The 21,588-nt window shown below is 40.8% G+C and overlaps 4 protein-coding genes across 8 annotated transcripts; all 4 read left to right on the plus strand.

Moving 5' to 3' along the window:
• The first annotated feature begins 281 nt into the window (after positions 1-281).
• Positions 282-3,390, plus strand: LOC119546501 (transmembrane protein 115). 3 transcript variants are annotated; one of them, XR_005219176.1, is made up of 4 exons: positions 282-1,022; positions 1,452-1,808; positions 1,964-2,527; positions 3,252-3,390. XR_005219176.1 is itself a non-coding variant. In XM_037852817.1 (3 exons), exons 1-3 carry the CDS (start codon positions 499-501, stop codon positions 2,430-2,432), a joined length of 1,350 nt encoding a protein of 449 aa, XP_037708745.1. In that variant the 5' UTR covers positions 282-498; the 3' UTR covers positions 2,433-2,812. The 3 variants fall into 3 exon arrangements, 1 of the variants encoding a protein (XP_037708745.1); XR_005219175.1 differs by lacking the exon at positions 3,252-3,390 and adding an exon at positions 2,591-2,812; XM_037852817.1 differs by lacking the exon at positions 3,252-3,390 and having other exon boundaries at positions 1,964-2,812.
• A 112-nt stretch (positions 3,391-3,502) lies between these two features.
• Positions 3,503-9,848, plus strand: LOC119546500 (UDP-N-acetylhexosamine pyrophosphorylase). 2 transcript variants are annotated; one of them, XM_037852814.1, is made up of 3 exons: positions 3,503-3,636; positions 6,435-6,821; positions 8,450-9,848. In XM_037852814.1, exons 1-3 carry the CDS (start codon positions 3,576-3,578, stop codon positions 9,562-9,564), a joined length of 1,563 nt encoding a protein of 520 aa, XP_037708742.1. In that variant the 5' UTR covers positions 3,503-3,575; the 3' UTR covers positions 9,565-9,848. The 2 variants fall into 2 exon arrangements, with proteins under 2 accessions (XP_037708742.1, XP_037708743.1); XM_037852815.1 differs by lacking the exon at positions 3,503-3,636 and adding an exon at positions 5,946-6,100.
• A 747-nt stretch (positions 9,849-10,595) lies between these two features.
• Positions 10,596-12,162, plus strand: LOC119546313 (MTRF1L release factor glutamine methyltransferase). Its single transcript, XM_037852512.1, has 3 exons — positions 10,596-10,894; positions 10,955-11,475; positions 11,534-12,162. Exons 1-3 carry the CDS (start codon positions 10,682-10,684, stop codon positions 11,772-11,774), a joined length of 975 nt encoding a protein of 324 aa, XP_037708440.1. The 5' UTR covers positions 10,596-10,681; the 3' UTR covers positions 11,775-12,162.
• Positions 12,163-12,291: 129 nt separating this feature from the next.
• LOC119546312 (RING finger and CHY zinc finger domain-containing protein 1) lies at positions 12,292-21,584 on the plus strand. 2 transcript variants are annotated; one of them, XM_037852509.1, is made up of 6 exons: positions 12,292-12,888; positions 14,679-15,640; positions 19,021-19,182; positions 19,615-19,773; positions 20,179-20,457; positions 20,935-21,584. In XM_037852509.1, the coding sequence occupies exons 2-6, from the start codon at positions 15,002-15,004 to the stop codon at positions 21,052-21,054; spliced, it is 1,359 nt and encodes a 452-aa protein (XP_037708437.1). In that variant the 5' UTR covers positions 12,292-12,888; positions 14,679-15,001; the 3' UTR covers positions 21,055-21,584. The 2 variants fall into 2 exon arrangements, with proteins under 2 accessions (XP_037708437.1, XP_037708438.1); XM_037852510.1 differs by having other exon boundaries at positions 12,292-12,866.
• Positions 21,585-21,588: the final 4 nt, after the last annotated feature.

Raw genomic sequence — 21,588 nt, forward strand, 5'->3', positions numbered from 1 at the left:
TTGTCATAATAAAACGTAAATTAGATAACTTTTTTAAAAGAATTGGGTGTTTTAATGCAGATTTATTTGTTGTTGCCAAGGGGATGCCGAATGTTGTCATTGATTAATGAAGCCGGACTTAAAAGCTAATATGCATATTGGGTTTCGCATACATCACATTTAAATGTTTGAACTCAGCTTAGGAACTGGCGCCCAGGTATGAAAATCGATATCGTCGATTAACCGCCCATCGCCTTGCCAGTGTGACCGAAACCAGCCAATTCAACAGTATTTTCCCTGGACCAGCGACTGGTCATGCTGGGGCAACAAAAATTGGAAATAGTGGAGCAAAATCGTAAATATTAGCAAATGAGCCACTTTAACGCCCCCCGAACGTGTTGAGTTGAGTGGCCTACAAGCACCGAAGCGCATTTAACATCCGCCGGATCGAGTCCGCCGCCCAGGAGCTCCCGGAACACCCAGAAAGCCGTGTGAACTCCAGGCGAAGCGATCGGTGCCATGTCAGCTCCGCTGGCCAGAAATTGGCCGTACATCTGGCAGCAGATGAACGCCCTGCTGCACAACACCTCGCCGGTGATCACCCTGATCTGCGTGGTCACCACCTTTGGCTACCTGCTCTCCTTCTCGGAGACCGCCATCCTGCTGCTCAGCGTCACGCCAGGATACATCCTGCCTAACGGCAAGTTCTGGATATGGACCGCCTTCACGTTCTGCTTCATTGAGCTGCACTGGTGGGAGGTGGCCGTCGATGTGGTCACCGTTGGCCTCTGCGGCAAGATGCTGGAGCCCCTGTGGGGCCAGCTGGAGATGTTCAAGTTCTTTGCGCTCAGCAACTTTGGTGTTTCGCTGCTAACTACGGTTTACTACCTGTTCTACTACATGGTCACCAAGAACCCGACCATCCTCTTCGACGTCCACATCCATGGACTGGCCGGCTACGTGGCCGGCATCTGCGTGGCCGTGCGCCAGATAATGCCCGATCACCTGATATTCAAGACGCGCTACGGACGTCTGACCAATAGGTGAGGCCCTTGATAAATATAATTGGGAGTTAACTGCACATTTTAGCATTTAAAACTAACATGATTGATACGCTTTAGATATTAGTAAAGATTAATAGATGCCTATGTCATTAATTCTAAAGATTCGTTGTTAGTTTCCTGACATTATTGCGTGTATGTATGAAATACTTTAAGATAAAAATTCAACTGTTCTGAACACCTAGATTAAGTTGGAAATATTACTACCGTTCAACCTAGAATCATGGTTCACTGGACCACTGATTCACCGACTTACAGAATAGAGTATAAATAACCGTGGGTTTTATGCACTTTTTATGATTCAGCTTGTATTGTAAATATTTGTAGATTGTATATATACATATAAGCTAACAAAATGTAATGCAAATATTGATTAACATTGCTATTTATTTATCTTTCTCTACCATCCAGGAACGTTCCCCTCACCGTGCTCATTGCGGCCATTATATCCTGGGCCATTGGCCTCCTGGATGGCACTTATCCGGCCATGTTTGCCTCAGGATCGCTGGTCTCCTGGATCTATCTTCGCTTCTACCAACACCATCCTAATGGGCGTGGCGACAGCTCGGAGAGCTTCACGTTCGTCAGCTTCTTCCCCAACGTATCGCAACCGTTTATCAGCGTATTGGTTAATCCCATTTACAACTGCTGTTTGCGGGCGGGCGTGGTCAAGACGCCCACTCCACTGCGGACGATATCTACGTCCAGTTTGACGTCGATATCGGTGCAAATGCCGGGCGTGGATCCGCACGATATCGAGCGAAGGCGGTGAGTATAATAACCTACGCTAAATGCTATGTTTAATCAGCACTTTTTTGGGGTCAACTATGCTTATCTAAAGAACATAACAAGTTATTAATTGTTTGTTAGATAGGCAATTTAAAGTATTTGTGCATGTAATGATTACCTTTGTTCTGTTTCAGACAAATTGCTTTGAAGGCGCTAAGCGAGCGATTGAAGTCCACGGACTCCACTCGCCACTCCCAGTTGCCCAAGTCGTTCCCGCAGCAGTCGCAGCTGCAGCATCACCACCAGCATGCGCCGCATCAGCAGCAGAAGCATCACAGTCATGGAGGTGGTCATAGCCACAGCCACGGATCGGGCCACAGTCACAGCCATGGAGCGGGCCATGGCCACAGTCATGGTCCCGGCCCCGCTCAGATGCCGCAGCCCGAATTCCTCAAGCCCACCGGCAGCTCCACCCAGCTGCCCATCACAACGTCGCGGGCGGAGCCGCGCATGATCAGCACAATGAGTCCGATCGCAATACCCATGCCGGCGCCACCGCCCAAGGAGGGGAATGTACCGGGTCTGGGCAATGAATCCTCAACCGGCGGCGGGGCTACACTTATCAACCTGGACGACGTACCGTCCACGTCTTCGACGGCCTAGACAGTGGTTCTATGCAAACATAAATGAATTTTTGATATTTAAACGAATGATCTAATGATTTACGCCCATGTTTTGTATGATCCTGCATCAAGTATGTACGTACCCGCCCCAAAAGCTCCGTGTTCCCCTTTTGTAATTACCGTTCGTGTGTTTCGTAGTGTCCTGTAGATTAACGCTTGCTTGCTGCGCACACCGCCGGCCGTGCTTCTAGGAACAGTGAAGTAATACGAGAAAAGCAAAAACAAATACCTTCCAGGCGATTTGAGAATAACTAGAGCCTTTACATAGATGCATACTTTCTGTTGTAGTCTTTACATGTAATTGAAAATGATGCTTTATTTAGTTAATAACTGTAAATATATTTAAAACTCCAACAATAATGTGTTTGACTTGTAGAGTTTATTTCTTTGCAATTCTTTTTTCTGTTTTTAACGAACTATATGGGCTTACTTTTTAATATTTTATAATCGAAGAAGTATTTAATTTAAAGGTTCTTGTAGTGTACCTAAAACATAGTTATACACTGTATAAATCATAATATCCCTCGCAAACATACAGATATTTATGAAATAAAATCAAAGTTGCATTTATAATCATTAACATTTTGTAGGTACATATATTTCTTAATTGTCTGCTTTTCATAAAATTTCTTCTACATATCAAAGATTAAAAATAAAAATTTAGCGTCAATGAAGAAGTCTTAAACCAACATTTTAAACTAAACTTAAGTAAATCAGCCGTATTATTTATATCATAATTATTTGAATAATTATTTTTTTTAAATTTACTGGCGACTAAACTATTTAGTATATTTTCCAGTGCCCGATGACAGTGCGCTGAATTCCATGATCTACCTCTGGGCACACTGGCCGTCAGCTGGGCGCAACCGTTTGTAATCGATATCGATTCTCCGCCCAATTGGGCTCATCACATACAAAAAATTACACATCAGTCGCGTTCGGATTGCACATTTTCGGTTTGTTTATTTACCCAGCGCATATGTTTGGTGACCACCCACTGCGTTGAACCACGTCGGGATTAGGATGATGCCATAGACTCGTTGGCGGGCAAGGCACAGTCACTGCAAGAACAATTCGCACGGAAAGGGGGACAAGTGGAGCCGTACAGGGTGTTCCTGGCGAAATGGGTCGCAACAACTTCGGTTCGCAGCACCAGCAGACAAATGTGAGGCGCCATCGCAATGGTTAGTATAAAAAACACCATTGAAAAACACTGATAAAGATAAAAGAAACCCAGTGCCGAGAGCTGCGATAAGGGGTAAAAAGCGGAAAGCACACAAACATATGTAAACAACTTATTTGCTATCGCTGTTTTGTTCCGTTTTTTGGGGACTGTGTGTGTGTTTTGGTTTCTGCTTTTTGCTTTTGCTTTTTTTATGCCTACGTGTGTGTTGCTTCGTGGCGAAAAAACAAGACAAATCGACTGGAAGATACCCTATAATCACTGCCTTTTCGAAAAAGGAACATACCTCAGACATTATACAAATACATCTTATTCCCTGTCCTACGAAATCTTGCCAAATTCTAAAATTTCTTTTGAGAAACATTAATTAATATTAGAGAATACAATACGTTCCTTTTTAATGATTACAATACACTAAATAATATTTAATTTTAGTTGTTGGCTATAATAATTAAGCATTATCACATTCAAATAATCTAGTAATCAGAAAAGCTTTTTGTCAATTATTCTAATGAAAAGGTATAGATACATTGTACTATACTGTAAAAAGAACATTTCTTTTGCAAATTGTTTTCATTCAAATTCCTTAGATCTCAAATTCCTGACGTTAATACGAAGAACTAAAATGACAAGTAGTTATTGACAAATGCATAAAAATGGAGATGTTTGTTTCGATGCATTTTATTAAAATTTATATATAATTGATTTATAAATAGATGTTAGATTAGTATATTTTTCAGATGAAAAAATGTATATATTATATATTATTTGATATAAGATATTAAATATTTTTTAGATGAAAAAGGGGGAGCTGAATAATGGAATAATGGTATTAATAAGTCTTCATGTAGAGGCCGCTCCTATACAACAAATTGGTATATGAATTACAAGAATTCAAATAGACCCATACACTTTATTATATATGCATACTCCCAAGATTAAAAGATTGCCGCTATCTGTTACATACTTTTGCACATATCTGCTTTACAATTAATGGGTATAAAAACCAATCAAACCGGCCCAACACGATCTTATATGCATATTAGCCTTTGTTTTGCCATATTTTCGTCAGTTCTTGGCTCACTTAAATGCCATAACCTTTCCAACCACTCCCGATAACCCACTTAACTAGTTTGTAAGCCAGCGGGGTAACTAGTTTATCAGGAACTGAACTACATTGTAGGTGCCGCCCTTAAGTGTTTCCTTGTGGCTAGAGTTTCTTGGACTCCGGGCAGCACCTCTTACTTTCACAAAAACTAAAGTCCGTGTTCAGGGCCATTTGGTTTCGATTTCGGTTTCTGATTTTTCGCTTTGCATTTGCAACACGGCTTGGCAAATTTGCCCCGCAGCTGAAATGCGATTGGGATTGCTGCAGCCCCAGTAGCCGTATCGCTCAAAACAAAGCCGTGTAATCAAGCGAGACAGTCGCCTGATCGACTTGTTGATACCCCATGAAAGAGAGTAAGTCTTGGGATCAATCAAGGTCTTATATGTGGAATAGAGCCGTCCAAAATAATCCTTAACATGCCAATTGTAGTTGTGTAATAAATGTTTTTATGTATTAAACAACAAAGAAGTTCTTATTAAGTTTAGCACAATGGTCATACGACATGTTGGACCGCAAATCTCCCTTTCCTAAAATTACCAAATTATAAAGAATCATCCCTTGAAACCACTGGTAAAATATCTTCAAATTATTAAGCAGTATCCAGAAACATTGTCGGAATTCCTATTTGCCAGCTGGTTAAATAAATGCTGCCATATTATTCTAAATTTACTTCAATTACAACAAGGTTATGCCTATTAAGACCTATAAACAGGTGTTCTTATACCTACTATTCATGATGTTAAATAGGCTGTGCACCTGTCAGAATGAAAAGATTTCGGAGTTAGAGTAATAATATTTGAAATAATTCTTCAGGTGCCAACGTAGATAATGTTTTTTATAAATGGACCTCCTACGCCTCATGATCCAAAGAACTATTATATCACCCTCAGTTTTAAAGGACGTCTTTGAAGCATGCATCCCCTGACAGTCGAAACACTGTGTGCTACCCATTGAAATGTTGTTTGCTGAATGTTCCCCCAAGATCTCCACCCACCTGGCCGTGTTTTACAGGGTATCTGCCAGCAACTGGCATGGTCATGTTAATACGCGGCTGCAAATACGTTAAGAGACACACTCTCGCACACCATCGCTCCCAAATACCAATATATAACCTGCACACGGGCTACTGCCATTCAGATATTCAGACAGTCGCACAGACAGAGACAGATGGAGGCGATGGAGGCGAAGGCAGTGACGGCGACAGCTCCACTTCGAGCAAGAAAAACCACTGAGGGCGATCGCTTGGCGCTCAGTTGCGCGCTGGTTACCACGTATAACGGTTCGCATTAAAGCCCGTACAGCCCGAACACCGTCTTTTTATCGCACTCGGCCAATAATCACTCAGCAGGAGAGAAAAGTAAATACACACCTTCTGGAGAGCCTGCTCCATTAGCAAAATAAACAAATAGATAGGAGCAATCTTGATGTTATCAGGAAACAAAAACATCATATATTATAAGCTCTAAGTTTTTATCCATTTAAAAAAGCGCCTCTAATATCAAAATCAATTTCACATCTTGAGTGATTTAACAAAAGTAAACCAAAAACGGAATAGTTTGATAAGATGGCTATGGCTATCAGTGTATTTAAGATCTCAAAACCATTGAGATCAATTTGATATCTTCTAATATAATCATATTTTTATTTTATTTTAATATATTTACTCACATTTCGTCTTTACCTTTTTGCAGCTGGCGGTGCCGCAGCAATATCACCAAACGCAGCCAAACCTTCGCCAACAATGACGGACTACCTGTCGCTGCACTCGCGACTCGCCCAGGTGGGCCAGGAGCACCTGCTCAAGTTCTGGCCGGAGCTCTCAAATGACGAACGCGCCGAACTGGTGCGGGACATCGAGGAGCTGAATCTGGACGAGATCAAGATGTATTTCGATCGGGCCACGGTCTCGATGAACGAGAATGGCATTAAGCTGGACGATCGCCTGCAGCCGCTGCCCGAGGGCAAGCTGATCTCCATCGCCAGGACGCCGTCGGAGAAGTTGGCCGCCTACCGGGATGAGGGTCTCCGGCAGATCAGCAACGGACATGTCGCTGTGTTGCTTATGGCGGGCGGACAAGGTGAGATGATGTTCTTCGATACCAATGAGTGCTATTTGATCGCTTTTGTTAACTATGGGGAATTTTTAGAGGGAAACACAAGTGTTTCTAATTGTGTTTAATTAGTAAAATGTATTATAAAGGCATTTGCTAGAGCAGTTTGGTGAAAAAGTTAGACTTTTATAGATCAACCAGGCAGTTGGTAATCTTTTGTGACGCATAGGTGTATTTGAGATAATCATGTGTTTGAATATTTAAACATTGATAGCGAAAATATACTACTTATAAGGTACAAGGAAATGATATAAATGTAAAGGAAACATTTTAAATCTAGATCCTGAAGGGTGAAATAAGGATACTTCGCATTTGTTAGGAATCTTAAAGATTTGCAAACATCAAACCTTAAGTTTACTTTATATTTTCCAACTTTTTCGCGTATTTTAAGCTCAGTAAACATCTCTTTTTAATGTTATTTCCTTTGATACCATTAAAGGTATTTCCTTTGATACCATAAAAGGTGAGATATTTTTATCATATCGCAATCAGCCACCCACCAAACTGGCAGAAAACATATGTAAGCTGAACTACAGCAAAAACTCCAACATTATCGGGGTGTGTGTGTGTGCTTTTATAAAAGCTAATTAACTTGATATAAAAGTGCTCCATCGAGCTCACAACTACACGCAACCTCAATCAGCTGCCCACTCATGCAGCTGCATTGTAAATGTAATTGTGATTCCGTTTGCAAGACAAAAAATCAACTAAAAATAAAAACACGCCAGGCCAACAACAATTTTATAAGCCATTCTTATGGCAAGACTTGCCTTTTTTTTTTTTTATTTTTGCCCGGGCCAGTGCTCTTTTGAGTGGGAATATTGAAATTGTGGACGGCATTTGACATTTTCTTACGCGATCCACGATCAACTGATGGAGTGCAGTCCAGTCACGTAATTGCCTTTCGGAAAATCAAGAAAATACAGTTTTGAAGTTGGGGCAGGGCAATGAAGCCAGCCTGTTCGTAATGATATTTCTTTCACGTTCAACTTCAAGAATTACAATAAATAGTAGACCTAGATAACGCTTTGATTGCCGAGAATTTTCGGTCAGGTGTGGATGTTCCGTTTGCCGAACCGATAAGCCATATTTCGAATAAAGCTGATAATTAAAAACCGGTAGTGGAACTGACCTTAAGCAAGCCGCTTTAAAATGTTAAAATGGTGCAGACAAAAGACAATATAAAGAGCGGATCGATGGTCGAGAAATAAACTTGTTTATAAGGCCAACCGGGTGGGAAACCAAAAACGCTGCAGTTCTTCTCATTGAATGATTAATCGATTCAGGGATTGGGAAATACCTCTTACAATTATTTTTTAAGGTAGATAATAATAAGTTAAATAGATTTGAAATTATGTCAAGGTTGCAACCGCTTTGAACCTGTTTTAAATATCTTTTAAGTTCCATTTGACCTAATACCTAGATATATTGCTTTTTGAATCATTCCATTTAGATCTGAATTACGTAATTACATAGAAGATATCATAATATCATTAATGTAGAATTAAATGTTTAAAGATTAGTAAAAAAATGCATGAAATTAATATTTCACCAACTTTATTAATTCCCAACTAATGTTTGGTTATTCTCTCCAGGCACACGACTTGGTTTCGATCATCCCAAGGGAATGTACGACGTGGGTTTGCAGTCCCGGAAGACTCTGTTTCGCATTCAGGCCGAGCGGATCCTGAAGCTGGAGGAGCTGGCGCAGGAAGCGAACGGCAAGCGTGGTCACATCACTTGGTACATAATGACGTCGGAGCACACGGTGCAACCCACTTACGACTACTTTGTGGCCAACAACTTCTTTGGCTTGAAGGCGGAAAACGTGCTGCTGTTCGAGCAGGGATCGCTGCCGTGCTTTGAATACGATGGACGCATCATTCTGGACGAGAAGCACCGAGTGGCGCGAGCACCCGACGGTAACGGAGGCATCTACAGGGCGATGAAACGCCAAGGGATACTGGACGACATGCAGAAGCGGGGTGTATTATATCTGCACGCCCACAGCGTGGACAACATTCTGATCAAGGTGGCGGATCCCGTGTTCATCGGCTACTGTGTGCAGGAGAAGGCCGAGTGCGCCGCTAAGGTAGTGGAGAAGGCGGCGCCCAACGAGGCCGTCGGCGTGGTGGCCATAGTCGATGGCAAGTACCAGGTGGTGGAGTACAGCGAGATCTCGGCCAAAACAGCAGAGATGCGCAATTCGGACGGCAGGCTGACCTTCAGTGCTGGGAACATCTGCAACCATTTCTTTAGCTCTAGCTTCCTGCAGAAGATTGGCAGCACGTTCGAGCAGGAGCTGAAGCTGCACGTGGCCAAAAAGAAGATTCCCTTTGTGGACAATGCCGGCAAACGGCTGACCCCCGACAAACCGAACGGAATCAAGATTGAGAAGTTCGTTTTCGATGTGTTCGAGTTCGCCCAGAAATTCGTGGCCATGGAAGTGCCACGCGACGAGGAGTTCAGCGCCCTAAAGAACTCCGATGTGGCTGGCAAGGATTGCCCCAGCACTGCCCGATCGGACCTGCATCGGCTGCACAAGAAGTATATCGAAAACGCCGGCGGCATCGTGCACGGTGAAGTCTGTGAGATCTCGCCGTTCGTCACGTACGCCGGGGAGAATCTCGCCTCGCAGGTTGAGGGCAAGTCGTTCACCAGTCCCGTCTACCTCCGGGACACCCGCGATCCCCTGCACGGACACCTCTAAACGGGGGGCATAGACTGATGGACGGATGGTAGTTGTTTCGGTTATTTGTACATTTTTCGTTACCGTTTTTGAACGTCATGATTCCCAAACTAATAGTTAGCGCACGGAAATTCCATTGATTTCAGTACTTAAAGGAGACTTGTAAAAATTTGTTACCTATTGTGTCCGTTGTTTTTTTCGTTTTGGAAATAATTGTGCAATCGTAATGTGAATATATACAATATATAGAGCATGTAATGAATATTTTAATATGTTGTAAAATACAAAAATTATAAGTACGGCAATGCGAAATGATTTTCACTTCTTGGGCAAGTAATATATATCGAGTAAACACTAGACCAATCCCATGTGTGGGCAGGTGTCGTTGTCTATTTACAAGGTTCTTGAGTAGATATCAGATAAATGGCGTATTTGAACAATGCAATGACAATGCAGATGGACTAGGCATATAAAATCAATTGCGCATTAAGAAATTGGATTCGTAATTGATAGTAAGAACTCTTTGATCCTTACCAATGAACTAAGGAGTTTTTATGCTTAGGTAGTTTGGAAGTACAAAATACCTTAAAAAAAAGTGTTGGAATTTTATTACTAATTGGTTTCATGTCGTTATAAATGATTTTACAATATTTAAATTAAACGGTGAGAGAGTTACAGAGTTGCAGAGCTAAAAATGAAATTTTATTCATATAGTCAAGTTAATATTGAATATAATATTAGAAATAAATTACATTCTATTCTTTTTCCGAAGATCTGCTAAACATAATAGACCAAATCATAACATTCCCTTATCTAAAGAGTGGCATTATGTTATAATTATATAGTTTATGCAACAATAGACAAAAAGGGTTGACTGCAATCAGGGCGTGAACAATTATGTGGGTTTTTTTTTGCGTAGCCCAGTTCTAATAGATCACAAATTCAAACATTGCGCCAAAGAACTCGAAAGGCAGTCACACCTTTCCGGGCAACGGTAACACTTGGAGCGTGAACAATCATGTCACGTTTTTTGAAATTCCCACTGGTATATTGTAACGGTCGTGCAACGGTCACGCTGGAACGAACTGGCGTCAAAATTTTGATGTTAATCAATAGCAATTAGATAATAAGTGAAATTATGCTTAGACAATTGACACGGTCAGTGGGCCTGACCTCGCGGCTGCTCAGGCAGGTCAACTATACCACGAATTCCCCAACCGGCCCGTCGCAGATTCCCGTGACCAAGGCCCTGGAAATTGGGCAGTGGGCGGAAAAGCTCAAGGCCGCCGGAGTCGAGGACACGGAATTTAACCTCAAGTGCATCGTGTCCCATGTCCTGAAGCAAAAATTCGTAAGGTTTCTGTCAGAAAAGGTAGCCACCATCCAAATTAACCTCTCTCATCATCCGTAGAATGCCGTTCCAGACTCTTTCGATCAGCTGCATTTCAATGCCGGCCAGCTGGCGGACTTTGAGCGCTTCCTGGAGGCCCGTTGTGCCCGGATGCCGCTGCAGCACATCATCGGCGAGTGGGACTTCATGGACATCACTCTGAAGACTTCGCCCTCGGTCTTTATTCCGCGCCCCGAGACAGAGGAGTTTGTGCGCCTAGTGATCGACGATCACAAGAATGCTAAGCACGTGAATATGCTGGAGGTGGGCTGCGGCTCGGGCGCCATGTCCTTGTCCATGCTGCACACCTTGCCGCAGGTGGAGGCCACCGCCATCGAGAGGAGCAAGGCGGCCACCGTGCTGGCGGCGGAGAATGCCAAGATGCTGGGTTTGCTGGACCGCTTCAGGGTGCACAACCACACCATGGAGGAGGACAAGTATTTGCCGGAGGAGCTTAAGGATCAGAAGTACGACCTGATCATCTCCAATCCGCCCTATGTCAAAACGGAGGAGTTCCAGTTCCTTCACCCCGAGGTGGTTGTGTGAGTAGAGCCTTCATATGCCAAATGATCCAGTTATCTGACCATCTGTTTTACCTAGTTATGAGAACCTCAATGCCCTGGATGGTGGCTCCGATGGATTGAGGGTGGCCCGGCTGGTTTTCGAACTGGCCTGCCGGCATCTTCGCCCCGGCGGCAAGCTCTGGCTGGAGCTGGGAAACGACCATCCGCCGATGGTGAAGACCATCATGAATCTGAAGTACGAGGGCCGCCTCAAGTTCATCGCCGGCTACAGTGACCAGTATAAGCGCGAAAGATTTGTCCAGATCGAGAAGGTCTAGGCGATGTTACCTCATAGACGGGACAGGATTACATGATTTAGACAATGCAATTAGCTATTACGATGCCCAAGCATTTAGCTGTGATTTGATTTATGACCACAAAACCTGCACGCTGCCCAGAGACTCACAGGCATATACTCGTATATTGAATATACGTTTATCGCTATTAATCTTAAACTTTTAATATTGTTGCAATAGTTCATTGAAATCTATATATTGATTATATAGCTATTTAATTTATTAGTTATGTGTATGAACCCTGCACAAATAGAACGAGCTGTTGGAAAAGGTATTACTTCATAGACAGGCAGATTTGATTTGGATAACGCAATTAGCTTCTTACAATATATCTGTGACTTGATTTATGATCAATATAAAGTGCTACTTTAAACATATTTTGCCAAATATGATGATGAGATTGTGGAGATCGTGAAGTTGTTAGATATGGCCGTATGGTTCGGATAATTCTAAGAGCTACTGGGCTTTGATTAATGACCATAAAGTTGTGCGTATACACATAAATGGAACATATGTCCATACATACTTATAGTCCTATAACTAAAGGGTGCATCATCAGTTTAAAACATATATTGGTTATATTTTATAAATTGGTGGTGATAGCCAATTGTATGGTCGAAAATGCTTAATCAACTTAGAGATTTCCACTCTATTGACCAAATCGTGTATGTAGATATCGTTATGATCCAAGATTTTAATGTGATATGTGAGAAACGTCGGAAACATGGAATTCTTGGAAAATAGGAAATACCTAAGTATTCCCGAAGTGCGACCACCTTCGTAGTACGTACAATCCTTGAGTTCCGTATCGTATCTGTATCTTGTAGTAACAGCACCGCTGAATCTGAATCGCTGACCTGGAAAGCTTTAAGCTGCAGAGCGGAAGAAAGCTTCGGCAGACTGGCTGGCAGCAACAAGTGGCATATCTCACTCCGCTCAGTTGGAAATCGAATCTCGCACCGCACGAATCGAATCTGCGGAATCCGGGTCCGCGACTTGAACGCGGATTTTGATTTGTCGCCGTTGTCGTTGTCGTGGCTCTTTAATTCAATTGACGATTCCGAGCTGCGGCTGGTGTGTGCTGTTTCACTTTCAAGTATACATCTCATTGCTAATAAATTATAATTAACGAATGGGTAAAATTATAATTAAAGGCTACATTTCAACGAAACTCTCAATGAGCAGATAATAAAGTTAAGGCTAAAGCCAAAGAGGATGAGTGCCAGTCGCGGGGCAAACAAAATAAACCCAAAAAGTGCAAAAACAAAACAAAATCGAAAAAGAAAAACACGTTAAACAAGAAATTGGTTTAAAAAACCTAACTAAATTTAAGTATATATGTATGATGAATGAATGAATGTCGGTGCGTGCGAATGTACTATAGCCAAACTTCATATCGAAGGCGGTTTGGATTTGGATTGGAAACTTTTAGAAACCGATTACACAGATCGTGACATTATTTACTGCATTTGTGAGCGAGTGCGTGCGTGCGTAAACATAAATGTTTAATAATCGAAGACCGAATCAAGTTAAAACCTGGCTGCGTTCTTTTCGTCGACTGGTTTTCCATTCCGCTGGGCCTGCTGCTTTTATCGCCACCTTACGTTTGTAATTTTAGCGCACTTTCAATATTTATTGTCGGTTTCTGCTCCCCTTTTGATAATTGCGAAAAACAAACTGAGTAAACAAGATTCAGCAACGATTTTTCAGCTCGCCGCGCTATGCAAATACATGAGAATAACCACAGTGGGCAAACGAAACCGAAAGCTCGTCTGCCGTTGCCATTACCAAACACATATTGTCGATAGTTCCTCCTTCGGCGGCATCGATGTACACCAGCAACATGCAACACTGCAAGCTGCAACGTGCAACGTGCTACCTGCAATGCCATAGCAACAACCACTGAGCGAAAGTTTTGCCAAGTCGCACGCCGGTTATGTTAACAAGTGTGGGTTGTTGTTTTTCCCCCGCCTTTCCATTCATCATCCGCACTGTGTGTCAAGGCACTGCGAATCCGATTCCGAATACAAATCCGTAAGGCTGTGAACGTCTTTTTCGCGACACAGTAACCTGCAGGCAGGCCAAACTAGCGATTTAAATGCTCCCGCTCACATGGAACAAGGTCCCATTAAAACACAGCTGCGGCCAAAAAAATAGCAGCTCCAAAATATTTAAATACTTAGATTTTAACTAAAGATATCATTCGTCAAATTTCTGTAATTCTAAGAAAAGGAGCATTATATTGCCAAAATAATGATATCATCGTAAATATCTTTTCGGAAAAGTAACCAATTTAAATTTTCAACCAAGATAAAAAAGATTAATTAGACCATATGTGTGTAGATACAAATGAATAATATTAACAAATTTAGGATGTCATTATCCTAAATATCAAGTTACAAAGTCTACCAATTGGAATCTCTATTCAGAAAAAGATGGGCTATCATCATCATATATCATTTTGATATATGATTTATTATTCAATTCAATTTTGGTACTATAGCTATACATTTTAAATAAGTATTAAATTTAAAATAATTGTATATTACGTGACATTAAACATTTTAAACAACTTTATCAATTAAAAGTTCTTACAATAAAATTCCATGTTCTTAGAGCTAATGTCTTGTCCCCCACTGTGCATGTGTATACAGTGCGCGACGCCGAAGAAAACTGAAAATCAAGATAGTAGTTATCTACTTTAGATGGCCTTTCTCAGCCGGGGACTGGGAAACATGGAAATGCAAATACGCTGCCTCGGTAGTTTTGTTGTGTCAAACATTAAGGGGGATAAGCCAGTCAGTCAGTCTACTGATCGATCGGTGTGCAAACAATGGCCTGCTACACGTACTCACCTCTTTCCCACCCTTTTTTAATCGCTTCCAGCCCAGTGTCACACCTGTGCGATTTTTTGGGCAACCGAAAATTTGACAACGACCGCCTGTGAATACACAAGGAAATGTTGCTTAAATGAAAGTTAGTTGGAGAAGAGAGCTCCAGCAGTCGGGTCTTCGGATTTCTTCAGATAGGGCCGCGGATACAAAGTCTACATGTGTCACAACAGCAACATCGGCAAATAATTTAAATGCTGCGCGGCGGCAATTGAAGAGGCAACAATTAACCAAGACCACTGCAACTTAGAGGAATAGTGGAAAATCACTTGTATATATAAAGGCGTATATATATAGATATATAGCTCCTGCAACAAAATGAAGAATCGCCAGCGTCCGCGCCGAATATCGCTAAATGAAAACCACAACAAATACTTGGGAAGCGGCAGCGGCAGCGGCAACAGCATCGATGTACAAATATTTACCAATACAAAAGAACCCAATCAAGTCAATTTAAATTCATCGTCAAAGCTGCTGGCAACCACAGTAACGACGACCTCAGCGGAGGCTGCTCTTCCCGCTTCGCTTCCAGTTGCTCAGATAGCACAGCAGCAACATCTACAGCAGCAACATCTACAGCGACAACATCTACAGCAGCAACAACAGCAGCTGATTATGCCGCCCACAATGATGATGGGCAAATATTTTCCATCGCACGCAAAACTGAGAAAATGCAAATCGACACCGAGTCTCTATTTCGATGGGTTGGAGCCCATGGAGCCCATGGAGGAGGACCCCCACTGTCATCGCATTTCCCCATTTCCACGGAACACCGCCTCGGAGGCTAAGCAAACGCAGCAACATGAACAATTATCACGCATCACCAGCAACGAAGGCAGCTGCAACAGCAACAGCAACATCAGCAACAGCAACAAGTGCAGCAGCAATGCGACACCAACAACACCGGAGTCATTGCGCTTTGGATGCGCTCACTATAAGCGACGGGCCATGTTTGTGGTAAGTGCAATAAGTAGTCAATATACATTCATATCAGCCCTCTATCTGAACAATAAACGAAAGCAAAAGTCACAGACACTGCAGAAAAAATCTCACATAGCAATGCACTTGAACTTGAACATATGTACATAAATATATGTACATAATAATCAGTGAAGTAGATCAATTAAAACTAAAAATGGGGGTGATTCAATAGGTGTTTTTACAGCCGTTGTTAGGGTTCTATATTTCATGGATTAATAATTAAAAGATATATATTATATTACACACTTAGACTTACCAAATACATTTTAATCTTTAAGTGTGTTTATAAGTTTATTCAAAACTTAAAATGTTTATCTTAAGTTTTTTATATAATTTAAATCAAAAGATCTGTTGTATGTCAGCTAATTCCGCGAATTCTTCAGAGCCTACCCTTAAGAAAGTTTTTTTGAGACATTAATAAGACAATTCTTAACTACATTCATTCTTCCAAGTTACATTTTTAATTAAAAGTACATGTCTAAAAAAGCTTCAATTAATATTTTGTTTTCTAAGCAATAAAGAAATTAACCCTTTTCAATGATGCGGGCTTATTATTTCTTATTATAAGAGACCCCTATCAATTACTCGCTTCAGAAGTATATTTTAACCGGGGAATCATTTCATATCGAAGTTTTTGCTGTGACGCATTACAGAGTGGGGATTACAGAGTGAGGCTTTATTTGTTACAATACGAAAACCTAACAATCATCAATAAATGGGGGTTATATTATGATGATAAGGATTTAATGCCATACATATATGGACATTATTAAAACTCAACTTTAAATTAGAAAGATTTCTCTGAATTTTCTACTATTTTTAGTCCAAGTCATATTTTAAAAGCTATACAATTTTCCGAATATTTGTGAATTTTGGAATTCTTTGAGAAAGTTATGATGGCGCCTTAAGGGGGCATCTGTGCTTTCTGCACATTTCGTCGTCGCTTTATTTGGTCGGTGTCTATCTATTCCGGCTACCTCCCTGAAATGGGGCATTTAACCTTTATTTATTCGTTTCTAAACAAACAGCCCAAATAAAGTGCCTGAAGTCTAAACAGACACCTTTGGCAGTGATTCTTTTGTGCCTGGCCTGGTGTAATTTTAATTCAATTATAGGGAATCTCTATTTGCATGGCAATTGTTTGGGTGTTGTGTGGACAACCACAGACTCACGATGTCCGGATTTTGGAGGGGTATACAGATGGGGTCCGGGTCTGCTCTGGTTCCGATTCACGGCCCAGGAATTCTCGGTGGGCAGCTGCCCCAGAGGCGAGTGGCCATTTAACACCTCCATTCTCCACTTCCATTCATCTGGGCAAACAATGCGTTTATCTTCATCGGTCGGGTTTGGATAAGAAATTATGAGGAAACGTGAAATTGTGTGTGCATATAAAGCAATCGTTCCCAGCTATATTCAGGCCTTTACTTTACCAATTAGGAGCCAGCAGACATAATTGTCGAGAGGTGATAAGTACGGGATATGATAGTGCCAGTATAAAAGTTTTAAGGTGAGAAAAGTGAGTGAATGCGGGGAAAGTATTCAAATATTAAATTTAAATGATTGTCTTGAATAGCGTTGAATAATAATATAACCAAGAAGTATTCAGCTGCAAACTTCAAGTAACCTACATTACACACTCTATCTTTTTAGTAACTTTTCTTTAACCACCTTATCAACTTTTTCTTAAAATATAATACCTCAGCTCTATTTACTTAGGAAGGTTGGCGAACTCTGAACTACCGCAATAATTAATAATAATAATACAAAAATTTATGGCAGCAGGTCATTACTAACCCTAAATAAATTAAAATTAATATATATCATTTTTTTAATTTTTTCTCCTTCCTTTAAACCATATAAATTATGCGTTACGGATAATAAATTCCTCAAGTAGAAAAGCAACACGTTTCAGTAACTGTAAAACTGAAGCATTCCAATTCCGCGATATGAATTGATAATTCACCCCAAAATTCTTTCTCATGCGGTACCAATTTAAAAGCTCTTCAAAAATGTCACGTAAGCCCGTACACGCCCCAATCTGGCCTACATTCTCTATAATCCGAAGGGTTTTTTCGATGTTTTGGCTTTTGTGTGTGTATTCACGTTTTACACCGAGAAAAATTTGGAAAAGCAAAAATTGAACTTACTTGTATTAATGAGGGTCGCATTAACTGTTGAATCAGGTGAAGTAATTTATTCTCAAATATTTATATTCGCCCCACAATGCGTGAAATTAATTTATACTTACTTGTGGACTTAAGCTCAATGTTAAGAGCAATATGTGCAATCGCAAGTGGAGCAATGCCCGCAATTACCGGCTCCTTAGTATCTTAGTATTGTGTGTTCCATCAGATCTTGTATCAATTTGTCTTAGAACCTTGTAGTATTTGTTCGCTTCTTTGTTTGGGTTAATAAATAAATTTGAGATGTCTGGACTTAACCAATTGCAGGAACAGCAGCGTTATAATACGATCATTAGTGAGGCGCAGCAATAAAACGATGGGGAAAAACAAAGAAACCGGATTCGAAGACTCTACTCCGTTTCTGTACTTCGAGTGTTATCGTCGCAACAGAGTTGAAATAAATACTTAAAAGTGTTGTCAAGTTATAAATAATTCTGAAAGATAGTGGAGATGTGCGAGGCTGGATGATATAAATAGCTGGGGTGTTGGCTGCCACTAAACTGAACTCAAGGGAAGACTTTGTTACATAAGTTACAGAAGGCGGACAAACAAGATAAGGGTGTACTTACTGTAAACTAACCGATTTTTGTTTTCTCTGCATGCAACGAGATATTCTTGAGTCAACACTAAAAACCGGATCGATCTGATACGGTTTTCGGTCGGTCTTTATCATAACCGAATGTTGATAATTCGAGCTATATCGACGAGTGAACTAATTAGCAACAGCCTAATGAACCGACACGAGTGGCTATAGGCATCTTTTCAAACGGATTCAGTTTCACCAGCTGATTTTATTAGGGTCTCGACTCGTAGTTCATAAAGCTCCGATCGAGTTCCAAGTGCAATGTTTATGACAATGCTAAGTTTGGCCAGTAGATCTGACGCCTTTTTCGGGGCTCTGAGACGTCACTTGTCAATTTTACCCACCATTTGTTTTTAAGCCCGCTTCCAGACAGATTTCGTAAATTAGCAACACAATTTAGGAATTAGGGGCCGTGTCTCCGTGGGCTGCTAATGAATTATGTTGCTTGATAATGGGTAGTCTGAAGTCCTTGACTGGGGGAGGGTTCCATCAGGGGAGTGACACCGAATCTCAGCTCCATTTAAAGTGGAATATTTTTGTACAACGTTTTCTTTTCAGTACTAATTTCTGTTTATTTTTTATTTATGAAGACCCCCTGCTGCAACAAGTTCTACAAGTGCCGATTTTGCCATGACGAGAACGAAACGCACCACTTTGATCGCAAAACCCTTACCGAATTGATATGTTCCGAGTGCAATACGAGGCAAACGGTTCGGGAACAGTGCGAGAATTGCGGAGTGCGATTTGGGAAGGTAAGTTGATGGGTTATCTTAAAATATACCTTTGTTCCTATTGGGTATTTTAAAGTATCTTGAAGAAAAAAGTAGTTTTTATAACAAACTTTCCAAAACGATTGTATACAAAACAAAGAACTCTGTCGAAACCTGGGATATCTTTTTTTTTAACAATTATTAATTTTAACATTTTAGAAATCCAAAAAAACCAAGGAAGTAAACCCAACTTTAACATTAAAAACCCTTGAAAGGGCAGCTTAATTTGTATCTATAATAAATATTACAAAGATCCAAAAGATCATACACATAAAGATATTTTTCTAAAGGAATACACCAAATATCCATTTATTTCTGTACAAAAATAAGAATTTGGAAAAGTATGTAATGTTGTAAGTCTTAATTGATGTCGCTGACCTGTAATATCACTTTGGTGTCCTTCATTAATTCCAGTACACCTGTCTGATCTGCAACCTCTTCGACGATGCGGATAAGCAGCAGTACCATTGTCATGGATGTGGAATCTGTAGGATTGGAGGAGCCGAAAACTTCTTTCACTGCGAGGTCTGCAATATGTGTCTGCCTATTCAACTAAAGATCGATGGCCACAGGGTAAGTTGGGTCTTGATTTTGCACCCCATTAGGTATTTTGAGATTGTCCACTTGGAAAACATTTGGCCTGTAAGTGCGGATGGTGACCTCCGCTTTTCGAAAGCAAATCAAAGAAACAGCCAGCCGGCTGGCATATTAATTTTGTGTCAATTCATTGCCGAAACCGGTTGCCTAATTGCTTTTTGTAGCGATCCGCGATCTGCGATCTGCGATATAGTTGAGTGGATATGAATGTCAAAACTGTTGCAGGAATGGCTTAATTAATTGGCCAGCATATCGAGAGTGCTGTGCAGACGCGTGTCAGGCACCGAAATGGGCCAGAGATCTGATGCGAATTTACATAACTGATTGGGATATGGTTTTTAATTGACGCATGTATCTATATATCTATCTATTCCCTTGCAGTGCGTGGAGAACATCTCGCGATCCCACTGCCCGGTTTGTCTGGGCGACATCCACACCTCGCGCATTCCCTGCCATATTCCCGACTGCGGCCACCTGCTGCACAAGATGTGCTTCGACCAGCTGCTGGCCTCCGGCCACTACACCTGTCCCACCTGCCAGACCTCGCTGATCGACATGACGGCGCTGTGGGAGTACCTGGACGACCAGGCGGAGCGCATGCCGGTGCCCCTCAAGTACGAGAATCAGCGAGTGCACATATTCTGCAACGATTGTCACAAGGTGAGTTACCAAATTCTACAAAACTCAGGGTAACAGCTAAAAATAACTCAAACAAACACTCAAAAAAAGAAATAATATACCTTTTTTTAAACAATACTTTACGTCTGAAGTTAATCCCTATTGATTTTCAGAGCATTTTATTTTTTTCGATGTTCTATAGACTTTTCTAAAATGACCCCAGAAGTTTTTAGTACTTTATAAAAATAAATACAAATAAACAACTTGAACAGAACATTCCAGAAACAAGAATACCATTTCCAAAATCGTATTAAAAATTAACTACTTTTAAAATTAAAGTCTTAAATAATATAAAAGGCTTTGTAAGCGTACATAATTTAAACAAATAAATATACTATATAAATTCGAAAAAAAACAACGAAACAATACATGATAAAATAACACATTTGTATACATATGTATAATCTTAAGTTAGCTTGATATAAAATAATGTTTGGAATTCCTTAATTTATTTTTCAGACTTCCAAAACCAAATTCCATTTCATCGGACTCAAGTGCGTGCATTGCGGCGCCTACAATACCACGCAGGATGTAAAGAGGCGCCTGTCCCTGGTCACCGATGAGCCATCCTCTGCGTGATGTCCACCGATTCACACCATATTAGCATCAGCATCAGCATCCACATTCGCATCAGCAACAGGAAATCTCTTGCCATGCCACCCACATTTGAAGAAACTATTTTGTTAACTAAACACAACACAACTGAAATCGAAACGCATTGAATTTAGACCAAATTCGAGCTGGTATCGAATATAAACCATACAAAAACAAACAAAAGGCTCACTAAATTTGGGTGTGAACTCGAAAACACCTGGAGATTTGAAAACATTAATTAGGTTAATGGAAATAGTTAGTTTCAATATTGTGATAGGCCTATAACATGAATTCCATTCTTATTGTGTTTTTAAATCTCTAGGAAATTCTAAAACCCCAATATCATATACACTTTATACATTGGTAAAAACTAAATTTCACTCGAATTTTTAAGTATTCCATTTGCAAAAATCGTTTTGTGTAAATCTCGAATTTCTCTGTGCAAACTTAATTTAAGAAAGAACCTTTTTAAACTCTTGAAATTCCGTTACCATAAATTCCTAATAAAAAGAGAAAACG

This window comes from Drosophila subpulchrella, chromosome 2L, assembly GCF_014743375.2.
Source record: "Drosophila subpulchrella strain 33 F10 #4 breed RU33 chromosome 2L, RU_Dsub_v1.1 Primary Assembly, whole genome shotgun sequence".
In the NCBI taxonomy this organism is placed as follows: Eukaryota; Metazoa; Arthropoda; class Insecta; order Diptera; family Drosophilidae; genus Drosophila; species Drosophila subpulchrella.